The 27,373-nt window shown below is 39.9% G+C and overlaps 1 protein-coding gene across 3 annotated transcripts in view; it reads left to right on the forward strand.

The window, feature by feature from the left end:
• The window catches only part of EPS15 (epidermal growth factor receptor pathway substrate 15), a 108,688-nt gene that overhangs the window by 73,737 nt on the left and 7,578 nt on the right, over positions 1-27,373 (forward strand). For all 3 annotated transcript variants that reach the window (XM_084636329.1, XM_084636327.1, XM_084636328.1), the window contains exons 14-23: positions 4,696-4,857; positions 5,565-5,762; positions 8,340-8,537; positions 9,254-9,331; positions 9,677-9,767; positions 10,596-10,631; positions 15,907-16,043; positions 17,320-17,389; positions 21,434-21,510; positions 23,130-23,292. In XM_084636329.1, coding sequence (XP_084492455.1) covers positions 4,696-4,857; positions 5,565-5,762; positions 8,340-8,537; positions 9,254-9,331; positions 9,677-9,767; positions 10,596-10,631; positions 15,907-16,043; positions 17,320-17,389; positions 21,434-21,510; positions 23,130-23,292 — 1,210 coding nt within the window. The remainder of the gene's footprint in view (positions 1-4,695; positions 4,858-5,564; positions 5,763-8,339; positions 8,538-9,253; positions 9,332-9,676; positions 9,768-10,595; positions 10,632-15,906; positions 16,044-17,319; positions 17,390-21,433; positions 21,511-23,129; positions 23,293-27,373) is intronic.

Genomic DNA, 27,373 nt, shown 5'->3' on the forward strand with positions numbered 1-27,373 from the left:
GGGCTGGAGGCAGGAGAGGATGGGACTTCCTCCTCCCCTGCAAGGAGTGGCTGTGGCAGACCCATCCCCAGAAACTTCCCCCACCTGCAGGAAGCTCAGCATCCTCCCCTGCTTCCTGCCCCCATTGCTCCTTAGCTATGGGGGGAAGGGGTCACAGTATGGGGAGCTGCTCCCCGATCCGCCCAACCCCAGTGCATCCAGACCTCCCATACCCAGACACTCCTGCCAAACCTCACTCCATACACCCAGAACTGAGGTTTTACAACTGCAGGATTGGCCGGTTTCTAGCATTTTGGTGAGTCTCTGAGAAGCACAGTGGGGGCCAAGGATATGAGGCAGGGTTTTGGGGAGGAGCAACTTCTAACCTGACTGGCCTCTCAGCCTGGGTCCAGGAAGTAGACTAAAGCTTGCAGCAGCACTCTGAGTCTGGGGGCAAGGAAGAATCAGCTCGCAGCTCTCCATGTGGTTCTTAAGAACAGAGGAACATAAGAATGGCCATACTGGGTCAGACCAAAGGTCCATCCAACCCAGTATCCTGTCTACCAACAGTGGCCATTGCCAGGTGCCCCAGAGGGAGTGAACCTAACAGGTAATGATCAAGTGATCTCTCTCCTGCCATCCATCTCCACCCTCTGACAGAGGCGAGGGTCACCATTCCTTACCCATCCTGGCTGATAGGCATTAATGGACTTAACCTCCATGAATTTATCGAGTTCTCTTTTAAACCCTGTTATAGTCCTAGCCTTAACAACCTCCTCAGGCAAGGAGTTCCACAGGTTGACTGTGCGCTGAGTGAAGAAGAACTTCCTTTTATTTGTTTTAACCCTGCTACCCATTTGGTGGCCCCTAGTTCTTATAGTATGGGAACAAGTAAATAACTTTTCCTTTTTCACTTTCTCCACACCACTCATAATTTTACATACCTCTATCGTATCCCCCCCTTAGTCTCCTCTTTTCCAAGCTGAAAAGTCCTAGCCTCTTTAATCTCTCCTCTTATGGGACTCGTTCCAAACCCCTAATCCTTGTAGTTGCCCTTTTCTGAACCTTTTCTAATGCCAGTATATCTTTTTTGAGATGAGGGGACAAAATCTGTACACAGTATTCAAGATGTGGGAGTACCATGGATTTATATAAGGGCAATAAAATATTCTCCATCTTATTATCTATCCCTTTTTTAAGGATTTCTAACATCCTGTTTGCTTTTTTGACTGTCGCTGCACACTGCGTGGATGTCTTCAGAGAACTATCCACGATGACTCCAAGATCTTTCTCCTGATTGGTTGTAGCTAAATTAGCCCCCATCATATTGTATGTATAGTTGGGATTATTTTTTCCAATGTGCATCACTTTACATTTATCCACATTAAATTTCATTTGTTGTTTTGTTGCCCAGTCACTTAGTTTGGTGAGATCTTTTTGAAGTTCTTCACAGTCTGCTTTGGTCTTAAGTAACTTGAGCAGTTTAGTATCATCTGAAAACTTTGCCATCTTGCTGTTTACCCCTTTCTCCAGATCATTTATGAATAAGTTGAATAGGATTGGTCCTAGAACTGACCCTTGGGGAATACCACCAGTTACCTCTCTCCATTCTGAAAATTCACCATTTATTCCTACCCTTTGTTCCCTGTCTTTTAACCAGCTCTCAATCCACGAAAGGATCTTCCCTCTTATCCCATGACAACTTAATTTATGTAAGAGCCTTTGGTGAGGGACCTTGTCAAAGTAATCCCCCTTGTCCACATGTGTGTTGACCCCCTCAAAGAACTCTAATAGATTAATAAGACATGATCTCCTTTACAGAAACCATGTAGACTTTTGCACAACAATTCATGTTCTTCTATGTGTCTGACAATTTTATTCTTTACTATTGTTTCAACTAATTTGCCCGGTACTGACGTTAGACTTACCGATCTGTAATTGCCAGGTTACAATCACCTCTAGAGCCCTTCTTAAATTCTTGCTAGTAAGAATGAGTCTTATGGAGGTTAGGAATGGCTATAAATCTAAATCTAAAAAACCCCCATGAAGCTACTCATCTGCAGCTCAGGAAGAAAATTTTATGTCTGGGCTTTTGGAGTCAGTTACTGAAAGGAAACTGGCCCTTCAGTCAAAGGAGTTCAGCTAATTAGCAAGAGGGAGATGTTGGCAAACTGGTTTGAATTACCTGACACGTGAATGAAAACAGAAAGATTCACTAATCCAGTTTGCTGTTAAAATGAGTGTACCATTTACAGTAAATTAGGCAGATGAGCATAGAGTTAAAGTTCAGACAGTTAATTGAGCAGATGAAGGCGCAATCTCAACTATACTGAGCTTTTTCTTAATGATGGAGAATTGTTCAATCATCTTCCTGCCACCTAACCCTGACCACATCACCCCCATATTTGTATCACTCTACTCCCTTCTCCTCTGCATCAAACACCTTTGCTTTTATGGTATTTCACCATTTAGCCACTCTTATCAGATCTATCATTTTATTGAGCCACCAACCTTTACCTTTGCTCTTTCAAAAATGCAAGCCTAGATCGTCTGCTTGTTGAAGCACCTTTCCATTTTTTTCCATGACAGCTCTTTGCAAGCAAAAAAAGCTTTCCCATCAAAATTTAGAGTGATCACCAGATCTTCCTTCAACTCCTACTTGTAGGCTCTGCTCTGCTCTCCTCTCCTCACGTACCTACAGTACACTGCCATCTGATGAGTTAACTGGGCAGTGAACTGAGATTACTGTTACACAAAAAGTGCTCATTTTAATATGTAAACTTAAATAATGAATTCTGGGGTAAGGCTGCCTTTTTTTTTAAACTGCATGTTTGTACTGCACATAGCACAATAAGGTCCTGATCCTTGATTGAGGTCTCTATGTGTTACTGCAGTATAAATAATTACTGATCAGAACTAATATTTTTATCGAGGGACTTAAATTGTGGATAGCCTTCTTCAGCCACTGAAATGGGAATCTTGAGATCTGGGTTCTAGTTTTGGTTCTGCCATTCTTGTAATGCTGGGTAAGTCACTCACCCTTTCTGCCCTGATTTCCTCACCTGTTACATTGAGATGGCACTCTTCTGCCACTTACGGGCAGTGAGGGTAACTTTCTTCTTTTTGTGAGGTGCACAGAAATTACAGTGATGGGCACCACAGACATACCTATTAGATAAATAATAAAATAAGAAATTAGAAAAATCCATAAATGTAACATACAAAAAGGTGAGGAATAGATTGAAGGCAGAAGTAAAATTTGTAAATTTCTTGGGGAAGTGCCTGACTTTTTTTACTTTAGAAAGTACTATATGAGCTGCTTGTAAAAGAGAAAATGCTCCAATAGCATATTGGATACTAGATACTGTACGACAGAGCAATACCCTTAAAAATACAGCATATTTAGTAGTCTAGTGTTTATGGAATGAAAGTAATTGTTAACTGTAAATGCAGTAGTAGAAAAGGGTAAGATCTATGTACAAGGCAGTTCTCAGAATTTCATATACAGCAGGCTGGGCTCTGTGTAGGTGCATGGGTCTTCTCACACATAGTAACTCAGAGGTAAACTTCATTTCTAAAAGCTTGGATGTGGGATTGATCTCTGATATAAAAACACTTTTCCTTGCATAGCCAACAGGATTTTGTATTTTAGCTCTATTAATCATAAGCTAATTTTGACAAGACAAAATTTGTAAGTCAGTTTACAGCAATTCTGAGTAACTTCCCACCATCACTAAAAATGACATTATTTTCAAGCCTCTCCCCATTACATCCTAAATGTCCGCAGTTCCTTTCTCCCTTTGTTTACCCCTGATTTTCTAGCCTTCGTAATATTACTTTAAACAGGTTGATTTCAGACAGCCCTAGCCCTTCCCTTTATCTTGTACTGTTTATCTCATCCCCCTTAGGAGTCTGTTGTGTAGGCCAGTGGTTTTCAAAGTTCTTTTCTGATGACCCAGTTGAACAAAATTGTTGATGCCTGTGACGCAACGGAGCTGGGGATGAGGAGTTTGGGTGGTGGGAGGGGCTCAGGGCTGGGACAGAGGGTTGGGGTGCGGGAGAGGGTCAGGGCTCACTGTAGCTTACAAAAGTTTATGCTCAAATAAATTGGTTAGTCTCTAAGGTGCCACAAGTACTCCTTTTCTTTTTGCAAATACAGATTAACATGGCTGCTACTCTGAAACCTAATATTAAATATGCTAACTCTTTCTGTAAACTGAAATTATTACTTGGTGTTGATCTAGTACGATTTCCATTATTACCAAGAAACTAAATAAATTAGTATATTAGAATATAATTAAACATCAGAGGGATGTAATCTAGTGGTCTGAGCAGAGGAAGGTTCTAGGTTTTAAATTCTGATCCAACTGTTTTTTGGATAAACCAGTTAATCTGTGTTGCCGCAGATGGACGTTACCTTACTAAAATGTTGAGGATTCATTTATTTTGTGAAAGTGCCTTGAAGATAGAAAATAATAATTCTAGAATCATCTCATAATTTTTTAAAATAAATGTTTTACTATATTTCAGTTGTGGCTATAATTTTGGAATCTCTGCCTTGACTTTTTCATGTTTTTAAAAAGTTAGCCCTCAAAAGATAATAGCATTTTGACTCTATCCCTTTGTGGCTCTAGCTATTGCTCTGCAGTGAGAGGAATACAGTTACTACTTTTCAGTGGCCAAGGAAAAGAAACTGACAAAAATGTTTCTCTGCAGGATCTTCAATGTGAAGTGAAGAGGGAGAGCAGTAATCTGCAGAAGCTGCAAGCTCAGAAACAGGAAGCACAGGAAATCCTTAATAGCCTCGATGAGCAAAAAGCCAAGTTAGAGGAGCAACTTAATGATATCAGGCAGAAATGTGCTGAAGAGATCCATTTGGTAAGTTCTGGTAGTTTATATCCATAGTAGTCCCTCTTTTCAGTTGAGACAGTTATTGATGGGAATCTGCTCCAGCCCGCCACTGGAACAAAATAGCCCTTTTAATGAGGGACTATGGTTGGGAGAGGAGCATAGTTTGGGTAGGAGAAAACAGTGAGATACTTAGGTCTGTGTGAAGAACAATAAGTGGGGAAAACATCATTCAGTTCAGTGATTCCCTGTTACATATAGGTCCTGCCCATGCTAGGGTTGAAAACATGCTGAAAATCCTTGTTGTTGTAGTTGTAGCTAGCAGTATTCTGACACTGTTTCACTGAGCAATGTAGACAGATGCTTTTTCTGTAAACTGTACTATAGGCTATCAACTCTAGATAATCTATAGCAAGAATTTAAACTATCCCCTCTACATATAGCATCCTAACAGTGTTATCAATATAAAAATCTGTCCATGTTTGTCAAGGAAACCATGCTAAAATCCTGTTAGCCATGATGATATTTTAACCCACTTGTGGCTACCACTGCTTTAATCTTAGTGTAGATATGGCCTTAAATCTCCAGTGGGAAACATACAATAATTGCAGCTGGGATTTTTCCTGATTATTTTTTGGTATTTGAAAGTAGCTTTTGATAAACAGATCATATTTTCATTGGATTTGGTTTTTCATTGGATTTGGTTTTAATGAATGAAGTTTTTCTTCATTCTGCAGATTGCCTCACTGAAGGCTGAAGTAACGAGTCAGGAATCCAAGATCTCAACATATGAGGAGGAACTGACCAAAGCTCAAGAGGAGCTGAGTCGCCTGCAGCAAGAAACTGCTGAGCTAGAGCAATGCATAGAGTCAGGGAAAGCACAGCTGGGACCTCTTCAGCAGCATCTGCAGGATACACAACAGGAAATCAATTCAGTAAGGCATTGTGGAAATTTATCAACAAATCTTTATATCATAAGAAGACCCCCCTTTTGGGGGGGGGTTTCTTTACTTTGCTCATTTTTCTTTTGGTTCCTTATACAAATTTTGTTTCCTACTAACTGGTTAATATTACTGGCGTCTGATATTCATTATCAGGTGATGCTATATGAGTTATGGTATTTCTATTATTAAAGTCTCCAAGGTCAATGAGCTTCTGTTGTGGATGATACAGGGGCCTCATTTATATTACAATGTACATTTTACTTAAAAAATTTAATAATTTTATAAGAAAATTTCTTCAAAGTGAGGAACTAGCAGCTGCCTGTACTATACTGAGCTCAAGTCAGTGCTGCTATCTATGCTTTGTACTCCAGCCCTGACCCAGGACAGCCTTTGCTCTTCTGCTCATTGATACATCTTGAGTAGAAACTTCAAAGGTTTGTGTTCGTATTGTGATTTGGAGCATTGTCACTGGAGATTAAGAGCAGGTTAAACAAAAACCTGTCAGGGATGGTCTAGATAATACTTAGTCCTGTCTTGAGTTCAGGGCACTGAATTTGAGGTCCCTTCTAGTCATATATTTCTATGATTGCATAAATGGGATTACATTGAGAACCATTGAATGTATTTTCATTTGTGTTTGAGACTAGTTATCCAGAGATAAAAAACTGGTGCAGTAGCCACCATGCACACACGTGCTCCATATAGACCATATTTATTCAGTGTTCTGTTTAAAAGAGCATTGTAGCTCTTGTTTGTAACCACTGAGTTGAATTAGTGCCCCTCTGGTTATACTGTAGGTCTGAAACCTCTTTTCTTTCTCTGCTTCCCCCCACGCCCACACTCAACTTTATTTTTGCTAGTGGTTGACTCTGTTCCCCTGGGCTACTCCTGGAAAGCAGTGTAGCTAATATGCATCTTTGTTTTTTGCTGTTTTTCTTTCTCTTGAATGGCTTACCAATTTTTAGCAGGATACTTCTCATTTGATTGGAAAGGTGAAGTGCACCTCTAGAGGCCACTGTTAATGCGGCTTTGTTTTTCATGCTAGAGAGCACTGTGATCAGGGTCCTTCTCCCTGCTTGGTTAAGGCACAGTCACTTCTGCTAATATACAAACCAGATCTTTTTTTATTTTGAATTCCACAGGTAAGTCTGTTTCGTTAGCTTTGAACCTAAAAATCTTAATTTAGTTTTTTAACCTGGCGATTTAATGTTGGGAGTTTTACAGCCATCATCGGTATGTTGTTACTGTATGCTTACATTTTTATTTTTGGTGTTAAGCCTCACTTCATATGAATTAATTAAAAAATTATATTTCCTTTAGAGATAAAGTACAGTATATCCACACTCCTTGATTTCAGCCATAGGCATGCAGTTTAGAAGCTGAGTAGCAAACAAATGTATTTGGCATTGTTGCATCACAGGGTATGTGAACCCAGGTTGAGAGAGAATGTCTTTGTCTCCAGCTGCTCATTCCTTTTCTTCCATTAGCAAAGAGGTGCTTAAGACAGTATCTGTCCCTCAAATTTATTCTTGAGTGGTTAGTTGTATTTTTCTTGCCGTAAGTAGCAATCTTCTTTGTTTTTTAACAGATTCTTGAATTCATATTTTCTCTTGATCTTCCTGATTTCCTGCTCTTCCCACACTTACAAATAATGTACAGAAAGTACATTGGTGGCTGTGGCAGGATTGTCCAATGGTTAGGGTATTAGCCTGGGACTCAAAAGATGCTGGTTCAATTTCCTACTCCTCTGCAGGATTCCTTTCTGACCTCGGACAAATGACTTAGCCTGTCTGCCTCAGTTCCCATCTGTAAAATAGAATAATACTTCCCTACCTTAGAGGGTGGTTATGCGGATTGTGAGATGCTGTGATGCTAAAATAATGCATACAAGTGTAACAAATGGTACAGACAGATAGTAGGTAGATGTGAATATAGATCTCCTTATGGTGACATCCCATGAGCTTTTTGGTCTCAAAAATGTCTATTAACTCACCTTTGGAGAAGATGACTAACGTGTAATTTTTGTTCCTTTAAAGCAGGAATTCTGATACATTTTTTTCTCGTTGTTGGCTTTGCAATTTTGTCTTAACTTCGTTAAAAACAAAAACTACTAGTTGGGGCCTAATGCAGCTTAGCTGTGCTGATGGACAATGGGATCTGTGACACTGCTGTATTCAAAGTACTTTATGAATGTTAATTGCTCCTCACAATACCCCTATGAGGTAGAGTGGCATTTCCCAAGTGGGGAAACAGTGTGAGAGAGATTGTGACTTATCCAACTCTACAGACTAAGTTCTCATCAGAAGTGGAATTAATCTGAGTTCTCAGCATCTAGTTCTGTTCTTAGGCCACATTGCTTCTCCTCTTCTAAATTTTTTTTGTGCTAATAATGTTCTGAACGTCACACCTGAGGCTGAAACCCAAGAGTGTGGCTCTGTTATTCCTCACTTTCAGAAATCAGTAATTTCAGGTACATACTGCATTCTCTCTCGTGTGTAAGCAGAAAAAGTATGTACTATGTTCTCCTGCTGCTATACTAATATATGTATTTATGCTATCTCTTTGCAGATGGAAACAAAACTGTTTGAGCTGAAAGAATTGGAAAATAACCAATTTAACTGGCACACTCATCCACACAACCTACTCGTTAATGGAACTGCAGATCATTCTAGCCTTAGCAACAGCAGCAGTGAAGCTGCTAACCTTAATGAGAATGCTGAAGGGGAGAGTTCAGCAGAAGCTGAACAAATAAACCACGAGTCTCCAGTGAGTAAAGTGTTTTGATTGCCTTCTTAGTTATTATACAGTATAATAGTGAAATCTGAGTGAGTTAAGGATGTATTAAAGCTGAACTTGTTGTTTAAAAAAAGAGGCACAACAAATCAATGTCATTTTATCAAAGATCATATTTCATTTTGTTGGAAGATTAGTATCATGAGAGCAGGCAATTTTCATTTGGATGACAAGTGACTTTGTAGTAATTTGATTTTGTGCAATACACAGTTGTCACCAAAACAAGTCTCTCATAAATTTAGTGATCTGAATTGATATTCCCTGTGTGCAAAAGAACAATAATCTTCTACAACTTAGGTAGTATGTACAGAATGAGAAATAGTACTGAAATCTAAAGCTGCTCCGCTTGCTGAATTTCCTTTTTTTCTTGGGTTCTTGGCTTTCACTGCATCTTCAGAGTTCTCTAAGCATTTAATAATGTTACAAAATATAAAGATGCTCTTGGTGCATAAGGTATATGTTCTCTTTTTAGGTATTTGAATAGGCTACGGTATGTTTGTGTCAATTTGGCATATGGAAAATCAATATTCAGTAGATCTGTTCCTTTTTAATAGGTGTGTTTTACAATTATATAGTGGGCATAGTCTTTTGTTGAAGCATATTCCATCTCTGAAACAGAAACCCTTTCATATTCTAGAGGGTAGAATCTTATCATATGTGAACGTCAGTGTTCTTGTTTGTTGTAATAGGTAAGGAATAGCCCTGAAACAACAAATGCTGCTATTGGAGAAGAGAAAGAGACCCTGACTACAACTGTTAACAAAAAAGTGGGTTTGTACAGATGTAAAAACTGAATATAGTAAGAAATCTTTACATTGTTTGAGATGGATTATGTTCACTTCCAATCACTGAGTCGCCCCATGACCATAAAACACTTATTGTCATAACTTTGATTTCTATAGTTGCTTTTAATTTTGGGTATGAATGTATGGAAAACTTTTTTTTCATTTCATTTGGTATACTGAAGATTTCTGTTGACTGACTTTTCATTAGTGAATTAAGTAGAATTGTAGTTGGTCTTTTAACTTTTAGTATCCTTATTTCTCTAAACTTCAAAAGGCAAACATTTTATCTAATTTTCTGCCTAAAACATTTCATACTTTTCCCCCTAGGAAGATCCATTTGCTACAGAATCTCATCCTCTGCCTGATCAAGTTACAGAAGCCAATTTAGACTTCTTCCAGTCTGACCCTTTTGTTGGCAGTAAGTAGATTTTTCTGTTAGCATGAATTTCCTGGAAGAGGGTTAGTTGTATTAATGTGTCTTAAAAACTAGTGTGTATTTGGACTGGAATTGAGTTTTATAGTAGAAGAATGGTTTTCCATTGACTGCAGTTGTGATGGGGTCTCCGAAATCTACCGGTGCATTGTGAAGGTTTTAGTCCAAGCACCAGAAGAGGGTAGCCATTAGTGTCTCAAAAACTGAATGTGAGAGGAGAGGTTTGCTTTTGTAGTAGCCATGGCAACTGCTCCTTCATCAACACCTCTTCTGCCTCCTCCCAGAGAGAAGTTTTATGCTGATACCTGTTCTGCAGAGGCTGTCTTTCTGTGTTAAAGAGGAGGGCAGATTCAGTCTGCTCTATTTTATGGAAAGTTTGGGCCTAGTCCTGTAAATCTAACTCAAGGGAGTAGTAACTTGCACATTAGTCGGACTGCACTGGTCCTATTATTAAAAACTCAGGATTTTCCAATAGATGTTACTGCTGTGATTTTGTATTCTAAGCAAATATGTAGGCAAATATTGTGGTATCTAAGCATTTACTATCAGTTACCACAGAGTCATCTTGGAGATCACCACTTTGACTATATTCCTACTACTAGGAAATAGTGGTAACAGTTATTTGTTGGCAAATGTTGACTTTAATGCCAGCTATTGTAGTCCCACTGAAGTCGATGGAAATACTCCGACTAGTAAGGGTTGCAAAATCCTTTGTAGCTTGCTAGGAATCTGCAACGAAGTGATCCTCAGTTGAAAGCATCTTTTTGCTAAAAGATTTCAGTGCTTTTTCCTTTTTTCATTACTTTTAAACAGGTGATCCTTTCAAGGATGACCCTTTTGGGAAAGTTGGTAAGTAGATACTAAAGCTCTTAAATTTAAATTTAATACTTTGTAAATATCTAGTGTGAAGGACTAGCTGCCTCAAAGGATTGGTAATAGATTATGTAAAAACTTTCACATCTAAATCACCTGTGAATCTGAGCAAGGCAGTAATGACCTGAAACAGCTACCATTTGCTTTGTGTTAAATGTTTGGGCTCAGTAGTTTTAACTCAGTTGTCCACATCAAATTAGCCCCATTAATACCGGCAGTAATTGGCCCTTGGATGTGAGTCTGCAGAAAGGCCAAGGACTGAATAGCATTGTACACCAAACTACTCTTTCACCATGAGAAATAGCCAGAGTTGGGTTTGAGGCGCATTGATAGTGGTGTCAGTGACACTGTGCTGTAAGTGCCCGTTTAGTACCTGTCCTGTAGCTAATTGGGACTTTAATCTTGAGGGCTATCAATCCGCACCTTTCTCTAGCACATCAAATTAGAATGATTGTGCAGACAGTGTCATTGCATTGCCAGACCCTGACCTAACTTAAAGGTGATTATTCTCAGTGGACTAAAGTCTCTAGATGATGATAGCATTTTTAGCAGAAGTGGAAAACAGAGCCAGTTTGATCGTTATGATGACACATAAATTCTGAATTTTTAAATGTCACCATTTTTATATAACTTTATATGATACTATTTCAGTATAATAGGCTGGCTAATGCATTTGTTTCAACTTGTAGAGTTTTTTTGAAGTGCCTTTCTGCATGCTGTGTGATCCTGTCCAACCTCTGATGAACTGGAATAGTGTGATTCTAGATCTAACGTTTTTTGTAAGAATTGCCTGTCCATATGACTGTTTGCCAAGAGTTAGCACATCAAACAACTTTCCCTTCCTCTCTTAATGGGAGAAAATCCTAGGTTTGCTTTTACATGCTGGAATTTTGAGTAATTACAGTCAAGAATATAAGGATTCTCATTAGCAGGTAAGATTTCTAGAGGAAGTTGTTATGGAGTGCAGAATCAAAGGAATTTGGGAGCAATTGTTCAACTTGAAATGTTCCAACAATACTATCTCTTGATGCAACTTTTCTAATGTTGACAAATGATAAGTTCGATAAAGCAATGTTTCAATTTAGCTGAGAAATGCATTTAAAAGCAGTGCAGGCTATTGGAATGAGCTGCCCTTGGTCGCTTATCCTACTGAACATTTACACCGAGTCTTTATTCAATGAAGCATTACCCCTCATTTTCTGCCACCCTGTGAAGTTTTCAGCAACATACGTTGTAGCATCTGTAAGGGTAAATTGTTAGTACTGTATGTGTGGTGTTGGCGTGTTGGGGCATAGCTCAAAGAGGGCTGAGTTAAATTTGCACGTACTTGTAATTTCTGGTTTTCCAAGTTTTAAATTTGTTCGTTTTTGTTACGGTTTGTATGTTTATTACGGTAGTGGCTAAGGGCCAACCAAAAATTGGGCCCTATTGTGCTTGGCACTGCACAAACACAGAACAGCAGACAGTCCCTTCCCTAAAGAGCATACGATGTAAACAGATAAGACAGAGAAATGATCGGGGAGTGGGGTAGAACACACAAGCAGAGTGACCAAGATGATGGGAGCAAGCGTCATGTTAGTGTCACCATTTAATGTTTTCAAGTTGGTATAAGTAGGAAGGGATAAGATAAATGGAAAGAAAAGTGTAGGGAGAGAGGACGCTGAAGGGAACTGAGGGAGGGCAGAGGATAAGAGGGGCATGTATGGAGTGAATCTAAGCGGGAGAGACTGTGAAGGGGAGAGAAGGGGAGAGGGTTGGAGCAAACAGCACATGGCAAAGAAAGTCCAGTAAAAACTGTAGCAAGTTTTCTGAATGTCTGAAGGTCCCTGCTTTGGCTGCCTCTGCAGCTGCCCTTAGCAGATGGATTGTGGTTTGTCCCTGCAGTTTTTCCTCAAGACCATATGGTGGGGGGAGGGACGGGAAAGGCACCACCTGGGTCCAAGTTTCCCCATAGTGTGTACAGGGGGAGGTGGAGATGTGCCTCTTCAGAGTTCTGGGTCTAGAGGGTACTTTGGGGAAAGACCTCTCCAGTTGGGCCCCATTTTACCCCTTGACTCCGAGTGCAGGAGTCACTGCTTTGGCTGGTTCTGTTACCTTAACTCTTCATTTCATGGTTTACAGATACTTAAATTAAACACTCTCCACATTCTGGAAGGGCACAAGGCACAACTGGGCAACCTTGAATTCCCTTGGTTTTAAAAAAATAATTCTTGGCAACCTGTGTACCCCAGCCCAGGTGTTTCCCTCTGCTGCCTCTGGCTCGCCGTGCCTCAGTTTCCCCATCTGTAAAAAGGGAATAATAGTACTGCCCTACCTCAGTGTTATGAGGATAAGCACATTAAAGAGTGTGAGGCAGTTAGATACCATGGTGATGGGACACCAGAGATGTACCTCTTATTGATTCATTCATTCATTCATTCATTCATTGGAGATGGATGCAGGGATTTGGGGGGGCAGATCTGAAATCCCTCCAGCATCCCCCCTTCTGCATAGTACTGCTTCCCTCCTTTGAACTCCACTCTTCCCTGGAGTGTTCCAGCATCCCTGTTCTGACCACACCATATTTTCCCCAGCTGCTCAGACTCCCTTACCGCTGCTCTTACTTGTCCAACATTTCATCTATCAAGCCCATACACACGTCTCTGCTCCTTTGTGTCTGCCCTCCCCCACACACACACACACCCACACACCCCCCAGCTCCACCCTCTTCCTTATCACTCTGTGCACCTGGTAAGCTTGGAGGGGTTTTGGAGTGGTGGGGCTGTGTAACTATCCCACTGCGTAGGAAAGATAGGAAGTATAGAAAGAGACCACTCTGGTTCAACCAGGAGATCCTCAATGATCTAAACATCAAAAAAGAGTCCTACAAAAAGTGGAAACTAGGTCAAATTACAAAGGATGAATATAAACAAATAACAAAAGTATGTAGGGACAAAATTAGAAAGGCCAAGGCACAAAACGAGATCAAACTAGCTGGAGACATAAAGGTTAACAAGAAAACATTCTACAAATACATTAGAAGCAAGAGGAAGACCAAGGACAGGGTAGGCCCATTACTCAATGAGGGGGGGGGGAAATAATAACACGAAAATGTGGAAATGGCAGAGGTGTGTAATGACATCTTTGCTTCAATTTTCACCAAGAAGGTTGCTGGTGACTGGACATCTAACAAAGCGAATGCCAGTGAAAATAAGGTAGGATCAGAAGAGGCTAAAATGGGGAAAGAACAAGTTAAAAATTACTCGGACAAATTAGATGTCTTCAAGTCACCAGGGCCTGATAAAATGCATCCTGGAATACTCCAGGAGCTGACTGAGGAGATATGAGCCATTAGCGATTATCTTTGAAAAGTCATGGGAGACTGGAGAGATTCCAGAAGACTGGAAAAGGGCAAATATAGTGCTAATCTATAAAAAGGGAAACAAGGACAACCCAGTGAATTACAGACCAGTCAGCATAACTTCTGTACCCGGAAAGATAATGGAGCAAATAATTAAGCAATCAATTTGCAAACATCTAGAAGATAATAAGGTGATAAGTAACAGTCAGCATGGATTTGTCAAAAATAAATCGTGTCAAACCAACCTGATAGCTTTGCGGTAGACGTGGTATATCTTGACTTTAGTAAAGCTTTTGATACGGTCTTGCATGACCTTCTCAAACAAACTAGGGAAATGCAACCTAGATGGAGCTACTACAAGGTAGGTGCAAAACTGGTTGGGAAAACCATTCCCAGAGAGTAATCATCAGTGGTTCAGAGTCATGCTGGATGGGCATAACGAGTGGAGTCCCACAGGGATCAGTTCTGGGTCCGGTTCTGTTCAGTATCTTCATCTATGATTTAGATATTGGCATAGAGAGTACACTTATAAAGTTTGCGGGTGATACCAAGCTGGGAGGGGTTGCAGGTGCTTTGGTGGATAGGATTTAAAATTCAAAATGATCTGGACAAACTGGAGAAATGGTCTGAAGTAAATAGGATGAAATTCAAGAAGGACAAATGCAAAGTACTCCATTTAGGAAGGAACAATCAGTTACACACAAACAAAATGGGAAATGACTGCCTAGGAAGGTGTACTCCGGAAAGGGATCTGGAGGTCATGATTGACCACAAATCAAATATGAGTCAACAGTGTAACGCTGTTGCAAAAAAAAGCGAACATCCTTCTGGGATGTATTAGCAGGGGAGTTGTAAGCATGACAAAAGAAGTAATTTTTTCCGCTCTACTCTGTGCTGATTAGGCCTCAACTGCAGTATTGTGTCCAGTTCTTGGTGCCACATTTCAGGAAGGATGTGAACAAATTGGAGATTAAAGGTCTAGAAAACATGACCTATGAGGGAAGATCGAAAAAATTGGGTTTGTTTAGTCTGGAAAAGAGAAGACTGAGAGGGGACATAACAGTTTTCAAGTATGGAAAAGGTTGTTACAAGGAGGAGGAAGAAAAATTGTTTTTCTTAACCTCTGAGGATAGGACAAGAAGTAATGGGCTTAAATTGCAGTCGGGGAGGTTTAGGTTGGACATTAGGAAAAACTTCCTGTCATGGCAATTAAATACTGGAATCCAGGTTTTCTCACCCTCCACCCCCCCACACAAATTCACTCTCCTGCTGGTGATAGCCCATCCAAAGTGATAACTCTTTACACAATGTGCATGACAATCAAGTTGGGCTATTTCCTGCACAAGTCCAGGTTTTCTCACATCCCCCCCACCCCGAAAACCTGGATTTGTGCAGGAAATAGCCCAACTTGATTGTCATGCACATTGTGTAAAGAGTTGTCACTTTGGATGGGCTATCACCAGCAGGAGAGTGAATTTGTGTGGGGGGGTGGAGGGTGAGAAAACCTGGATTTGTGCTGGAAATGGCCCACCTGATGATCACTTTAGATAAGCTATTACCAGCAGGACAGTGGGGTGGGAGGAGGTATTGGTTCATATTCTCTGTGTATATATAAAGTCTGCTGCAGTTTCCACGATATGCATCTGATGAAGTGAGCTGTAGCTCACGAAAGCTTATGCTCTAATAAATTGGTTAGTCTCTAAGGTGCCACAAGTACTCCTTTTCTTTTTGCGAATACAGACTAACACGGCTGTTACTCTGAAACCTATAGAGGAGCTGGTGCTCTGCTATAATATGAAGGAAGCTGTACAAAATTACATTTGTTCTTAAGACATCAGTCTAAAAAGAACTAGCAGGAGTATTTAAAAGAAATGTTCCTTAAACAGGTCCATTGTATTTTTTTTCCTTCAGATCCCTTTGGTGGTGATCCCTTCAAAGATTCAGATCCTTTTGCAGCTGACTCTTTTTTCAACCAATCCTCCACTGATCCTTTTTTGACTGCAGCGACTGACCCTTTCAGCACAACAGGCAACAGCAATAATCCCGCAGTAAGTTCGATGGGAGGAAAGGGGAGGGGTAGTAATAGTTTGTTCAAAATTAGATGACCTTGTATATTTGGATACACTCAAACACATGAGGTATTGGGTATTTTGGGTAGTACATGGATATTTTGCTGGTAAGTATTAATTTCCACTGGAAAATAGTTTAGTGTTTTTTTAACTCTGCACGTACAGCCCGCTGCTAAATGCTATTCCTAGTCAAATTTCTACTAGAAAATACAGACACTTCCCGGGTTAAGCAAATCCGATTTACACAAATCTGAGCTTATGGAAAAACTTCCGTAAGCTAGAAATAGGAGGGGCTGGTTTGTTTGGTTGGCTTTTGTTTTGTTTTGTTTTTTGCGTAATAGCCGGAGATACGTTTTCAACTTACACAAGGCATTCAGGAACGGAACGCTTGAGTAAGTCGGGGAGCGTCTGTAGAGGGTACTGGGAAAAGCATGTAAAATTATGATGTAAAATATTAAGATGTCATTCCTTAGTTCTACATTTTTTGGAAAATAATGCCCCTAAAAAATTAAATAAACTTTGCTAAAAATCCTGAAACAACACCTCTATTGCGAATTTCATTTAATTGAAACTGCTAGTTTAACTAAAGGTCACTTGTGTCCTTGGCATAGTCCCCAACTCCATTCCTGTGTTGTGCAGGCAGCAGAAGCTCTCCTAAATTTTGTGGGAATGTCATGCCTCCTTCTATGGAGCTATAGGTACCTCATAGAACCAAAACTTTCAATTATTTAAAAACATGACATAAAAGATTTTAAGTTTCTGCTTCCTGCCCACCAGAGTCATAAATCAGAGTTTTACAAGCAACATGGTCTAGTGGCTAGAGTTCCAGATTGGAGTCAAACTCTTGAGTTCTGTTCTCGAGGAAACATTAGTCAGGTGCTTTTAACAGACAGGAGTGGGAACGAGGAGATCTAGATTCTATTCCCATTTTTTGGCACAAACTTGCTGTATGATCTCTGTCATTTAACCTCTTTACAGATGAATGAACACAGGCAAAATGAAGAACATACATACATATTTTACTGTTAGAATGTTGTGATGCTTAGCCACTTATGCTTTCTCCATAAAGCTGCTATATGAATGTTAACATTTCATCTTACAAAATAAAAATTGACAGTGATAGCATTGATCAACAAACATATTTTGTCCTGAGGTGAAGCTCAATTTTTTGCTAGAGATGGGATTGGGGAATGTTGCTTTCTGCAACTTGAAAAATAATCGAAAATCTTCCTCAAAGGAATTTTCTCATTTTTAGACAGAAACACTGAAGAGCAATGATCCTTTTGCTCCTGGTGGAACAGCTATTCCTGCACCAAATGATCTAGGTAAAGAAGTGAGATTATATACATCCTTTTAATTGTTTTAATTTGTAATCCATTTTATTCTTTCTTAGTTTTCTAGGCTTTAATACTTACTTGATTATGAATTCACAGCAACAGTAAATTATAGACTATTCCTAGCTACATTGTATCTAAAGCTGCTTCTTCAAGTAATTACATAGGTCTATTCCACTGTAGGTGTGTGCATCCCTCCTGCACAGTTGTCAGAGATTTTTCCATCAATGGTACCCCTCAGGGTACCACTGTGCTGAAGTATAAAGGATGGAGCCACGCCCAATGACTCTCAGTTCCTTCCTGCTGCCCATGACTGTTGGAGCTGCTGTCTTTGCATTTGCTAGTCCTATTCTCTTTAGTGTAAATAGCACCTGTTTTGTACATTTAGGTTAGTCCAGTCTCAGATACTGTCCAGTGTGGCCACTGTACAGTCCACCTTTGATGCACTGTGACCTCTGATCAATATGGTGAAATCTACCCTGTCTCCTGTTCAGAGAACAGGATTTAATGGGGCTGTCCTGGATTCTACAAAGGCCAAAGCTTTCCTGCTGGGGTTGAGATTCCAAACAATGTGTGTGTTTGCTTTAGATACAAAGACATGTCCTGTCACTAGAGTACAAAAGTGCCTCAAGCTTCAAGAGTACATGGCAGTGTGCACTTAGGTGTGCAGCATACCAGGCTGCACTTCAAAGAGACAGAGTTGTTCATCTTACTGTATTCACTGGGCTGTCATCATATGAAGATGGTGATTCAATTGCCTACTCAGGTCCCGTCCTCCTTGGACAGGTGGACAGAACCTTTGAATGTTTGCATGAGGGTCCCCACTGCTTCTCTGCAAGAGACACCCTAGTCATGGATGTGTTAGGCTCTAGACTGGGGAGCTCACTTAAGTTCTTTATAGACACAAGGTCTTTGTTCTGTGCAAGATCTAAAGATCTAGATGTCAGGGAGCTTCAGGCCATCCATTTGGATTTTATGCTTATCTAGGGTCAATGCTCACAGACAACACAGCAGCCATGTTCTATGGAAGCAAACAAGGGAGGGACAGGTTGACGAAATTATGCCAAGAGGCGATTCTGCTTTGGAATTTCTGCATTGCCAGTTCCATCAACTGGAAGCTGTTTACCTTCTAGGGGTTCAGAATGCTCTGGTAGATGACCTAAGCTGGTCATTCACAAGTCACCATGAGTGGTCTCTTCATCCAGATGTAACCAGGTCCATTTTCCAGCTGTGGGGGACTCCCCAAATGGACCTATTTGCAACAAAAGCAAACAAAAAATCATCTTTTTTGTTCTAGAGTGTGCCACAGCCTGGGTATGTTGACAGATGCCTTCCTGCTACCCTGGTTGAAGGGCCTGCTGTATTCCCTCCCTCCAATTCTGCTCCTGTCCAAAGTCTTGTTCAAAGTCAAACACAGTTATTCTAAGGGAGTGCAGAAGTCATTCTAAATAGTAGAAAGCCTTCAATTTAGGACTACTTATTTTGCACAACGAAAAAAATTCTCCATTTGTTCCAGACAGAAATGTATTTCCCCGGCTTGGGCTCCTATTCAGCATACAGTGGACTATCTCTTGTTTCCACAACAAGAGGGGTTAGCTGTTAGTTCCATCAGAATCCACCAAGCTGTTATCACATCTTTCCACTCTCCTGTGCATAACCAATCGCTTTTTTCCATTCCAATGTCTATTGGGTTTCTGAAGGATTTGGACAGATTATATCTAGAGGCACATGGCCTAGTCCCCCCGTGGAACTTAAATTTAGCTCTAGCAAATGTGATGGCTCTCTCCCCCTTCCCCCCGCCAAGCTGCTGGCTACCTGTTGTGTTACACCTTTCTATGAAGGTGGCTTTTTTTGGTTGCTATTACCTTGGGCAGGAGAGTGGGGAATTGCTAGCCTTAGTATCAGAAATTCCTTATACAGCCTTTAGAGATAAGGTTTACCTTCGACTTCACATGATCTTGACTTAAGTGGCTTCCAGTTTTCATATTAACCAAACAATCTGTGTACTTTCTTTCCAAAGTCTCATTCAAATAAAAGTAAAGACAAGCTTCATACTCCAGATGTTAGAAAAGCTTTGGCTTTGTACCTTTATTGGACTCTGCCATTTAGGTTTTCCACTCAACTCTTAATAGTGTTTGCAGACAAACTATAGGCCCATCCAGAGTCCTCCCAAAGGATCTCTGCTTGGATTTCCAGCTGTATTTGTTTATGCTACTGATTGGCTTATGTTGCACCGCCAAGTAGAGTGTTGGCCCATTCAACTGGGTCTCAGGCAGCTTCCATAGCCTTTCTGGCACATATGCCCATATTAGACATTTGTAAGGTGGCAAATTGGTCATCAATCCATACTTTCCCTCTCACTATGCTATCTCTCATCCATCCAGAGTGAGTGCCAGATTTGGAAGGGTTGTCCTGCAATCTCTGTTCAAGTCGACTGAGTCCATCTCCAGTTTGAACTGCTTTCTGAGTCACCTATAGTGGAAAGAACATGTGCAATCATGCGAAGAAGGAATGGTTACTAATTTTTTCAGTAACTGTTGCTCTTTTAGATGTGTTGCACATGTCCATTGCACTACGCTCCCTCCTTCCCCTCTCTATCAGAGGGTATCCAGTTGGAAGGAACTGAGGAGGGTTCGGGCAGCTCTGCCCATTATGCCTGTGCACAGTGGTGAAAGGTAGCAGAGCGGTCTCAGAGGGGAAAATCTCCATCAGCTGTGCACAGGGCACACTCACACCAACAGTGGAATGGACGTGTGCAACACATCTCTGAGAACAACAGTTACAATAAAAAGTTTAGTAACAGTTTCTTGTCTAAGTGTGCTAGAAGAGGTATAAATGTATGAACTTCCCTTTAAACAGTGTAATCAGCTGCATGTAAATGGACACGGGCTTTGTGAAGACCTTACTCCGTCCTAGCACGTTAACAGCTCAGATATCTCGATCGAAGAGTTTTGGTACTTGGAGCAGTACATTTGCCAAGCAGTACATTTGCCAAGCAGAACACATCTTTTGATGCACTGGTCTATTTTTTTAAGCAATGTGAGGAAATATCTCTGTATTATAATGAGAGAGACTAGAATAAAATAGCTTTGCTTCATCAAATTATTCTAAGCATTGGTGAACACTGATGCTGCTTTGCTTGTCTGTAACTCTCTCTCATATGGGGTTCTTACAGAGGAATATAAAGTATTGTATGCTGTAGGTGTGGGGATCAGCACAAGTACAATATGGAGGAGGAGGATTATTAAAATTATATATATATAATATAAAATAAAATATGCACACAGGAATGATTTTACATCACTGGTCTGTCCAGTTTAACTGCAGCCAGGTGCACTTTTCTGGGAAGCACATAAGGGAGGGTATTAAAAAGAAATGTTAAATCTTACGCAGCTTTTGAACAGCCACACTTGCCCAGACTGTTTCAAAGCACCTACTTGTGAAAAGGAGACTGTTGAATTAGAGAATCCAAAGGGATAGGGAGATTCAAGGTGAATAATAGTGAGGGGGTTGCATTTTATTCACACAAAAAAGTCACTGGAAGCTTGCTTTTTTAAAAAAATTCTAAACTTACTATCTCTTTTCTGTGTTAAAATATTTTGCTGCAAAATGTACAGGGCTTAGGTTATTGATGCTATAGTTTTGAGTATTTCCATTGATAGACTTGGATTCTGCTTTCTCTGCATAGAAAACTGGAGTATCGCAGTGCTATTTCCTGAAAAAACTGTCTGTCCAGAGGAATGAGTATTTATTCAATATTGGTAAATAGCATTTGCTATTTTTATGAAAGTACAAATATTTCTACTGAAACAACTCTAGCAATAAAAGCATTCACCTTTTTTAAAAATATTTTATTTGAAATAGTTACAGAAATATTAAATATACTATTTGTGGAGCTTTTTAGATGGTTATACAATTTGGGAAATCCAGTTGGGACTAAACATGGCGCGTGTCTTTCATGTTGTTTTTGTCATTGAAACACAATGTAACATTTGGCTTTTCTGTACTGTTCTGTTTGTTCTCTGCTTATTTTAGCTACAGATCCCTTTTCCTCTCTATTTGGAAACGAGTCATTTGGAAGCAGTTTTGCTGACTTTAGCACACTGTCAAAGGTAATCTGAAATGATTAACGTATGTGGAAAAGGCATAAAATGCTGCAGTAACTGAAACACAAAGAAGATCTAGTGTTTTCAGTTATAGAACTGTTCAACTGGTATTCTGTTTTTACTCTCCAATAAAAATTGACAAAGGTTGATTTTTTCTGAAAGGGGTTCGAACAGTAATGTGCCCTGCAATACTCCTGTGATTAATGCTGTTGGAAACATTTTATTGTAGCAGTTCAAATTGTTGCAACTTTAAAAATAATTTTTTTTTCTATGTTAGAAAACTTCTTTTTTTAACCACATCTCTCCCAGTCTTAGCTCACAGGCTAGTTACCTTCAGCTTGTTTGGTTGTGTAGCTGCCTCAGTTGTTTGCAGTTGTCACATTGATACTAGTCTCACTGATTTTTTTTTTTTTTTTTTTTAAATTGGTTCTCATACAGACATCCATTTTGGGTATGTCTGCATGGGGGATGGAGGGAAAGCGATGTACATTAAAATGTAAGTGCTAACATGTTTCAAAATCCTAATGTAGACAGCGCAAGCTGTAGTTTTACCATATATTACTGGTTTGCCCAGTCTACATGAAGGATGAAATACTGGACCATTGAAGTCAGTGCAAGTTTTGCCATTGATCTCAGTTAAGCCAGGATCTCATCCCAGGATTTTAAAATGTATTAGAGATCCTGTTTTTAAAAACACACCTTGTCTTAGTGTAGGCACCACCTTAGTGTCCTACCTCTGGGTCTGAGAAGGAATCTACTAATTGTATGCCCATACTGTATGCGTTAATCACAATGCAAAAAAACCCTCCATGTTGTTCAGACAGTGGAATCTTTGAGGAGATGTCCCTTCATAATGTGCTGTGTATGAGTTCTAACAATGAGTTAGTGGTACATGAGAGGGAGTGGTTGATTAGACAGAGAAGCTGGTGCCAGGATTACCTTTGTAGCTTTTTGTAGTCCGGAGTCATGAGTTCTGTTTCACTCCCATGCACAAAACATTGGCTTCTTATCTTACAGCAGACTTGTTGTATTAACCTGGTATTTTCACCAGTAGTGTATGTTGAGATTATTTCTTCAGATAATAACCTGAGGACACTTTGCTGGTTTTAATGGAATTTTAAGATTCTCTTGTACTTTCATTTTGAGCTGCCACTTGTCTCACTAACTCTTAATCTTCCTTATATTGTGGACTGCTGTGGTAACTGTGGGGAAGTAGATTTATCTTGTAGGCACCTTGCACTGTTTTCTGGCCCCCTTGTCTTCCCTCTCTTTGTACCAAATAATTGAACAAGTCATTTTTATATGGAGCATGCTGTACTATTCTCCATATACTGAGCTCTTCAGAGCAGGGAGTCTCTTTTTTTCTGTTTGTACAGTACTCTGTGAAATGGAGCCTGATTTGGCCTGTTGAGTGTTACCATAATATAAGTAGTTAATAATACTAACCTAGTATTGTGCACCACAGAGAAATTATGACCACATTCCCTGATTTACTTGAATCTTCACTGTTTTCTCTAATTGTGGTAAGTATTGCTTTATGGAAGAAAGGAGGGGGGAGTAGAATTTCACTATACTGAAGAAAATTGTAATATAGCATTCCCCCCACTCCTTTTTTTTTTAAATAGGCCAACAATGAAGATCCCTTTATTTCCTCCACATCAGGCTCTGTAAACAATGTGGTCATGACTAAAAACGTATTTGAGGAACCACCAGCGAAAAATGAGGATATTCCTCCTGCTTTGCCCCCCAAGACCGGAACTCCTACAAGACCCTGCCCTCCACCACCTGGTAAAAGCTAATATTTGAGGTTCCAGTAAAGTTTGGTTCACCTGCTTCTATATTGCTAGTTGTGTAATGGTATGAGGGTTGTAAGAAAACATGGTCTGAATTTCTTACTGAACTAGAATAAAAGTACTTAGGAACTGTCAAAATGTGAAAGAATCCTGCCCCTGTACTGCTGACATCTCCTCTGATGTTAAATTCCTCATGGGTTGTAGGTCAACACTTTGTTTCGAGAGAGCAAGGAAATGGAAGAAGGGGGAAAACATAACTTCAGATTTCTACAAGGAAATAGTGTGGCTACAGAGAGCTTTAAGAGGGTGTTGATATATCGCAAATCTTATGAAGTTCTGTATTGAAAGCAAATTACCCACTTTTGTACAAGTACCGTTGAAAGTCCCTAGTTTTCAAAAACATCTCCTCTTTTGAAGAAATTTTAGAAATATTTGTCATTATCTCCATTTCACCGTTGGAAAAACTTCATCTCTTTCCATCCAAGTGACTTTTCTAAGGTCATGTAGCATAGTCAATGGGAGAGTTAGTAATACAACCCAAGACTCCTGACTCCTAGTTCTATACCCTAAATACTGGACCATGCTTCTGCCTCCCCCGCACCCCACCACCAAAGGAGCATGGTTAAAGAAGTTACAACCACTGTAACATGGTATCAATTAAATTAAAAAAAAAAATTCTACCTTGGTAATAAAATTTTGAAAAGATACTGCTAGGATTAAGTGCAGTAGTAGTGTGTGTGTGTTCCTTTTCCAGCTCCAGTCTTTATTCCACTTGCATTCACTCTTATGTGAACACTACTGCATTATTATGGAGTATTACATTATAAGAGTTTTAAGGTGTTCATGAGAACCATATCATAAAAATTAGGCTGCCAGAAGATAGTATAGACAATAGTAATATAAAAAAATGGAACAGTTGGTTTGCTGCTGCTTTTGGAAAGGGAGGAACAAGCTAAATCTGGCACTATTAACAGTAATTAAAGCTTTTAAACTTTTAGCTCTAATAGTAACATCATTTTGGTGAAATTCAACCCTGCTCTCTCCCTGCCTTGCAAACAATTAGTTAAAGCCCTCACTTCCTCTCCTAGAAACACTAAATTGGCTCAGTGACAGAAGTGACCATATTTCCATGGCTGAAATGATCCCTTTATAGCCTGTAAAGCAGTTTGAGATCCTCTGGATCAAAAGTATTGTTTGAGAAGTACCACTTTTGGGCTATGAAGATGGCCTTAATACTTCCTTTTTCAACACAGACTTATAGTTCCCAAGGTAATTTATCTAGTCGCAACACTTCTTATTAATAAATGGTTTAATAAATAATGGAATCTCCTGGTGATGGATAAACTTATCAGTATTAAAAATTATACCTATGGAAATAGCTGGATAACTATGCAGGGAAAACACACAATTTATATAAATAGTTAAATAACTTTTTCACTGGCTCAGTGTTAAAAGCTGTTCTTTTTGCTTTATTTGATATTAGCTTTATTTTTAATATGCATGTTGTATGTAATTTTTTTGACAATTTAAATATTTTACTATTTTGCTATGTACCTGTGTCTGCTGTACATGTCAGTTCACTTCTTGGCTCCTTGTCCAATTTACATGGGGTCAGAGGTGCCCATGATTCTTCACCACGTCTTCCAGTCCATGGCACAGGTTTTTCTCTTCAGACTTCTCTTGACAGCCTTTCCATCGTATCCTTAGACTTCCATGTCCTTACTTGCTGTCCTCTTCATCCCATGTTTTCTTTCTGCTTGTTCTCTCCCCCATTCTATTACATGTCCAGCCCACCTCAGACATGTGCTCTCTAGGCTATCACTGAGAGTTCCAAGTTCACCTTCCCATTAAATTTTTCTGTGCACACTGTCTACCCTCCACTTGCCTGCCATTCTCCTCAGTATATTATTTCCTACTACCTGTATTATTTCTTGGAGATCCACTCTTTCCAAACTGTAGAGCAGTCAGGGACAAGGGCATACACTTTTCCTTTCAATTTGTTACTTAATTGTCGGTCCCACAGTTCTCCTGCCACCTTCTTCACTGCCACCTGTGCATATTGGGTTGTGTTTTTCAGTTCTCCAGATGTGTCTCTGATGGTACTAAGTGTACCTCCCAAGTATACAGATTCTTTCTTCTGATTCAGCTTTTCTTCTGAGTCTTCAATCAACAACTCTTCCACCTTCCCTCCATGCACCACTTTGGTTTTCTTTGAGTTTACTTTCAAATCATGATACTTTCAAATCAAACACAGATGCCCACTCTAATACCATATTTACCAATTCCTCTGTGCTGTTAGCTAAAAGGGCCAAATCATCAGCATCCATTAGTTTTCTCTGTCTCCCCAGAGGCTCCGTTCTCCTACTAATTAACTCCATAACTAGGATGAAGAGAGGTGGACTCAGCACACTAGATCAATCCCAGTCACTATATCCCATACTAGATTAATCCCGGTCACACACAACTCTCCTAAAATCTATATATTGTTACCACCTTCATTCTTGATACTGCTCTTCTATCATTTCCACTCTGAACACCAACTCCCAGGGAACAAGTCATATGTTCTCTCAAGATCAGTAAATTCTACATAGCAGCTATACCATTCTTTCAGATTTGTCTCATTGCAAATATTGTATCTATAATACTCCTTTCCTCCTAAAGCCATGTTGCTCCTCTCATATATTTTCCTCCACCTTGCATCTCAACCTTGCCTCCAAAACACTGTCTCAAGGATGTTAAGGGGCCGACTTAACAAGGTGAGGCTCCAATAGATGTTTGGATCATATGCATCACCCTTACCCTTCCAAATAGGAAGTCAATCTCACTCTCGAGTCATTTGGTAGCCTAGCTTGATCCCAGCAAATACGTAATGCTTGTCTACACTTACCAGAGGATCGATGTGTGGCGATCGATTCATTGGTGGTCGATTTAGCGGGTCTAATGAAGACCCACTAAATTGACCGCAGATCGCTCTCCCATTGACTCCTGTACTCCACCTGAACGAGAAGCGCAAGAGGTGTCGACTGGAGAGTGTCTCCTGTCAACATAGCCCAGTGTGGACCCCGCAGTAAGTAGATTTAAGGACGTCGACTTCAGCTACGTTATTCATGTACTGAAGTTGCGTAACCTAGATCAAGCTCCTCCCGTAGCATAGACAAGGCCTGAGTCTATGAAGCCACTGTACTCTGGTATTTCCAACTGCTTTGATTTGGTCAACAGTTATCTCATCTTCATCAGCTGCTTTATTATTGTCTAATTCAATCCTCCTTCTGCCTCCTCTGTAGAGATCAATACCGTTTGAGGCTTCCCCATAATTGTCAGCAGTGCTTGCACTTGCAACGCGCTCTCCTAATATAACAGCCTTTGGAAATATTTTTTTTCTATATCTTTACCACCTCATTAGGGTTAGTCACCATGCAGTTTCCATCCTTCACATACAAAGATTTCTTCATATCTTGTGTTTCCTTGTTCCTCGTTTTTGCCACCGCAAAAAACAATTTCCTGCCACCTTCCTTCAGCTTTATGTATAATTCCTCTTTAGCCTCCATTCTTGCCTTAGCAACTGCCTTTTTAGCCTCTTTTTTTGCTTGTATCTACTTTAATTACAAAAAATTAATAAAAAGGAGCAACAACATTTGAGGTTGGCTCAGAAGGAAGAAGTGCTTAAAGAAGGCTTTCAGTACATCCTTGTTAAAATTCTCTACTGAACTATGGAGGGAGTGCTGGAGTGATTTCCTTGCATCTGATGAAATTCACTTCTTCTCTGGATACAGATAAATCATACCTATCAGAGAGATACTGGGACTCATGATACTTTAGAAAAGGAATATTTTTGCCTTTGAAATGAGACTTTTGTGTACTCAAAATTCTTGCAAGTATTTATTTCTCTTTGGCACAAATAAGTTTACACAGATGTCATTTGCGGCTGTTTTTCCTGTGTTAATTTAAGAAAACTCAAGGAATTTGCATTTTTAGATAGTGATGTGGGCACCAAAATATTTTTTGGGAGGTAGCCTAGGTACATAACATAAGACAATGTAAACCATTACATATTCCCCAATGAGTTTATATAAAAC

This window comes from Lepidochelys olivacea, assembly GCF_965140295.1.
Source record: "Lepidochelys olivacea isolate rLepOli2 genome assembly, chromosome: 8".
Taxonomy (NCBI): domain Eukaryota; kingdom Metazoa; phylum Chordata; order Testudines; family Cheloniidae; genus Lepidochelys; species Lepidochelys olivacea.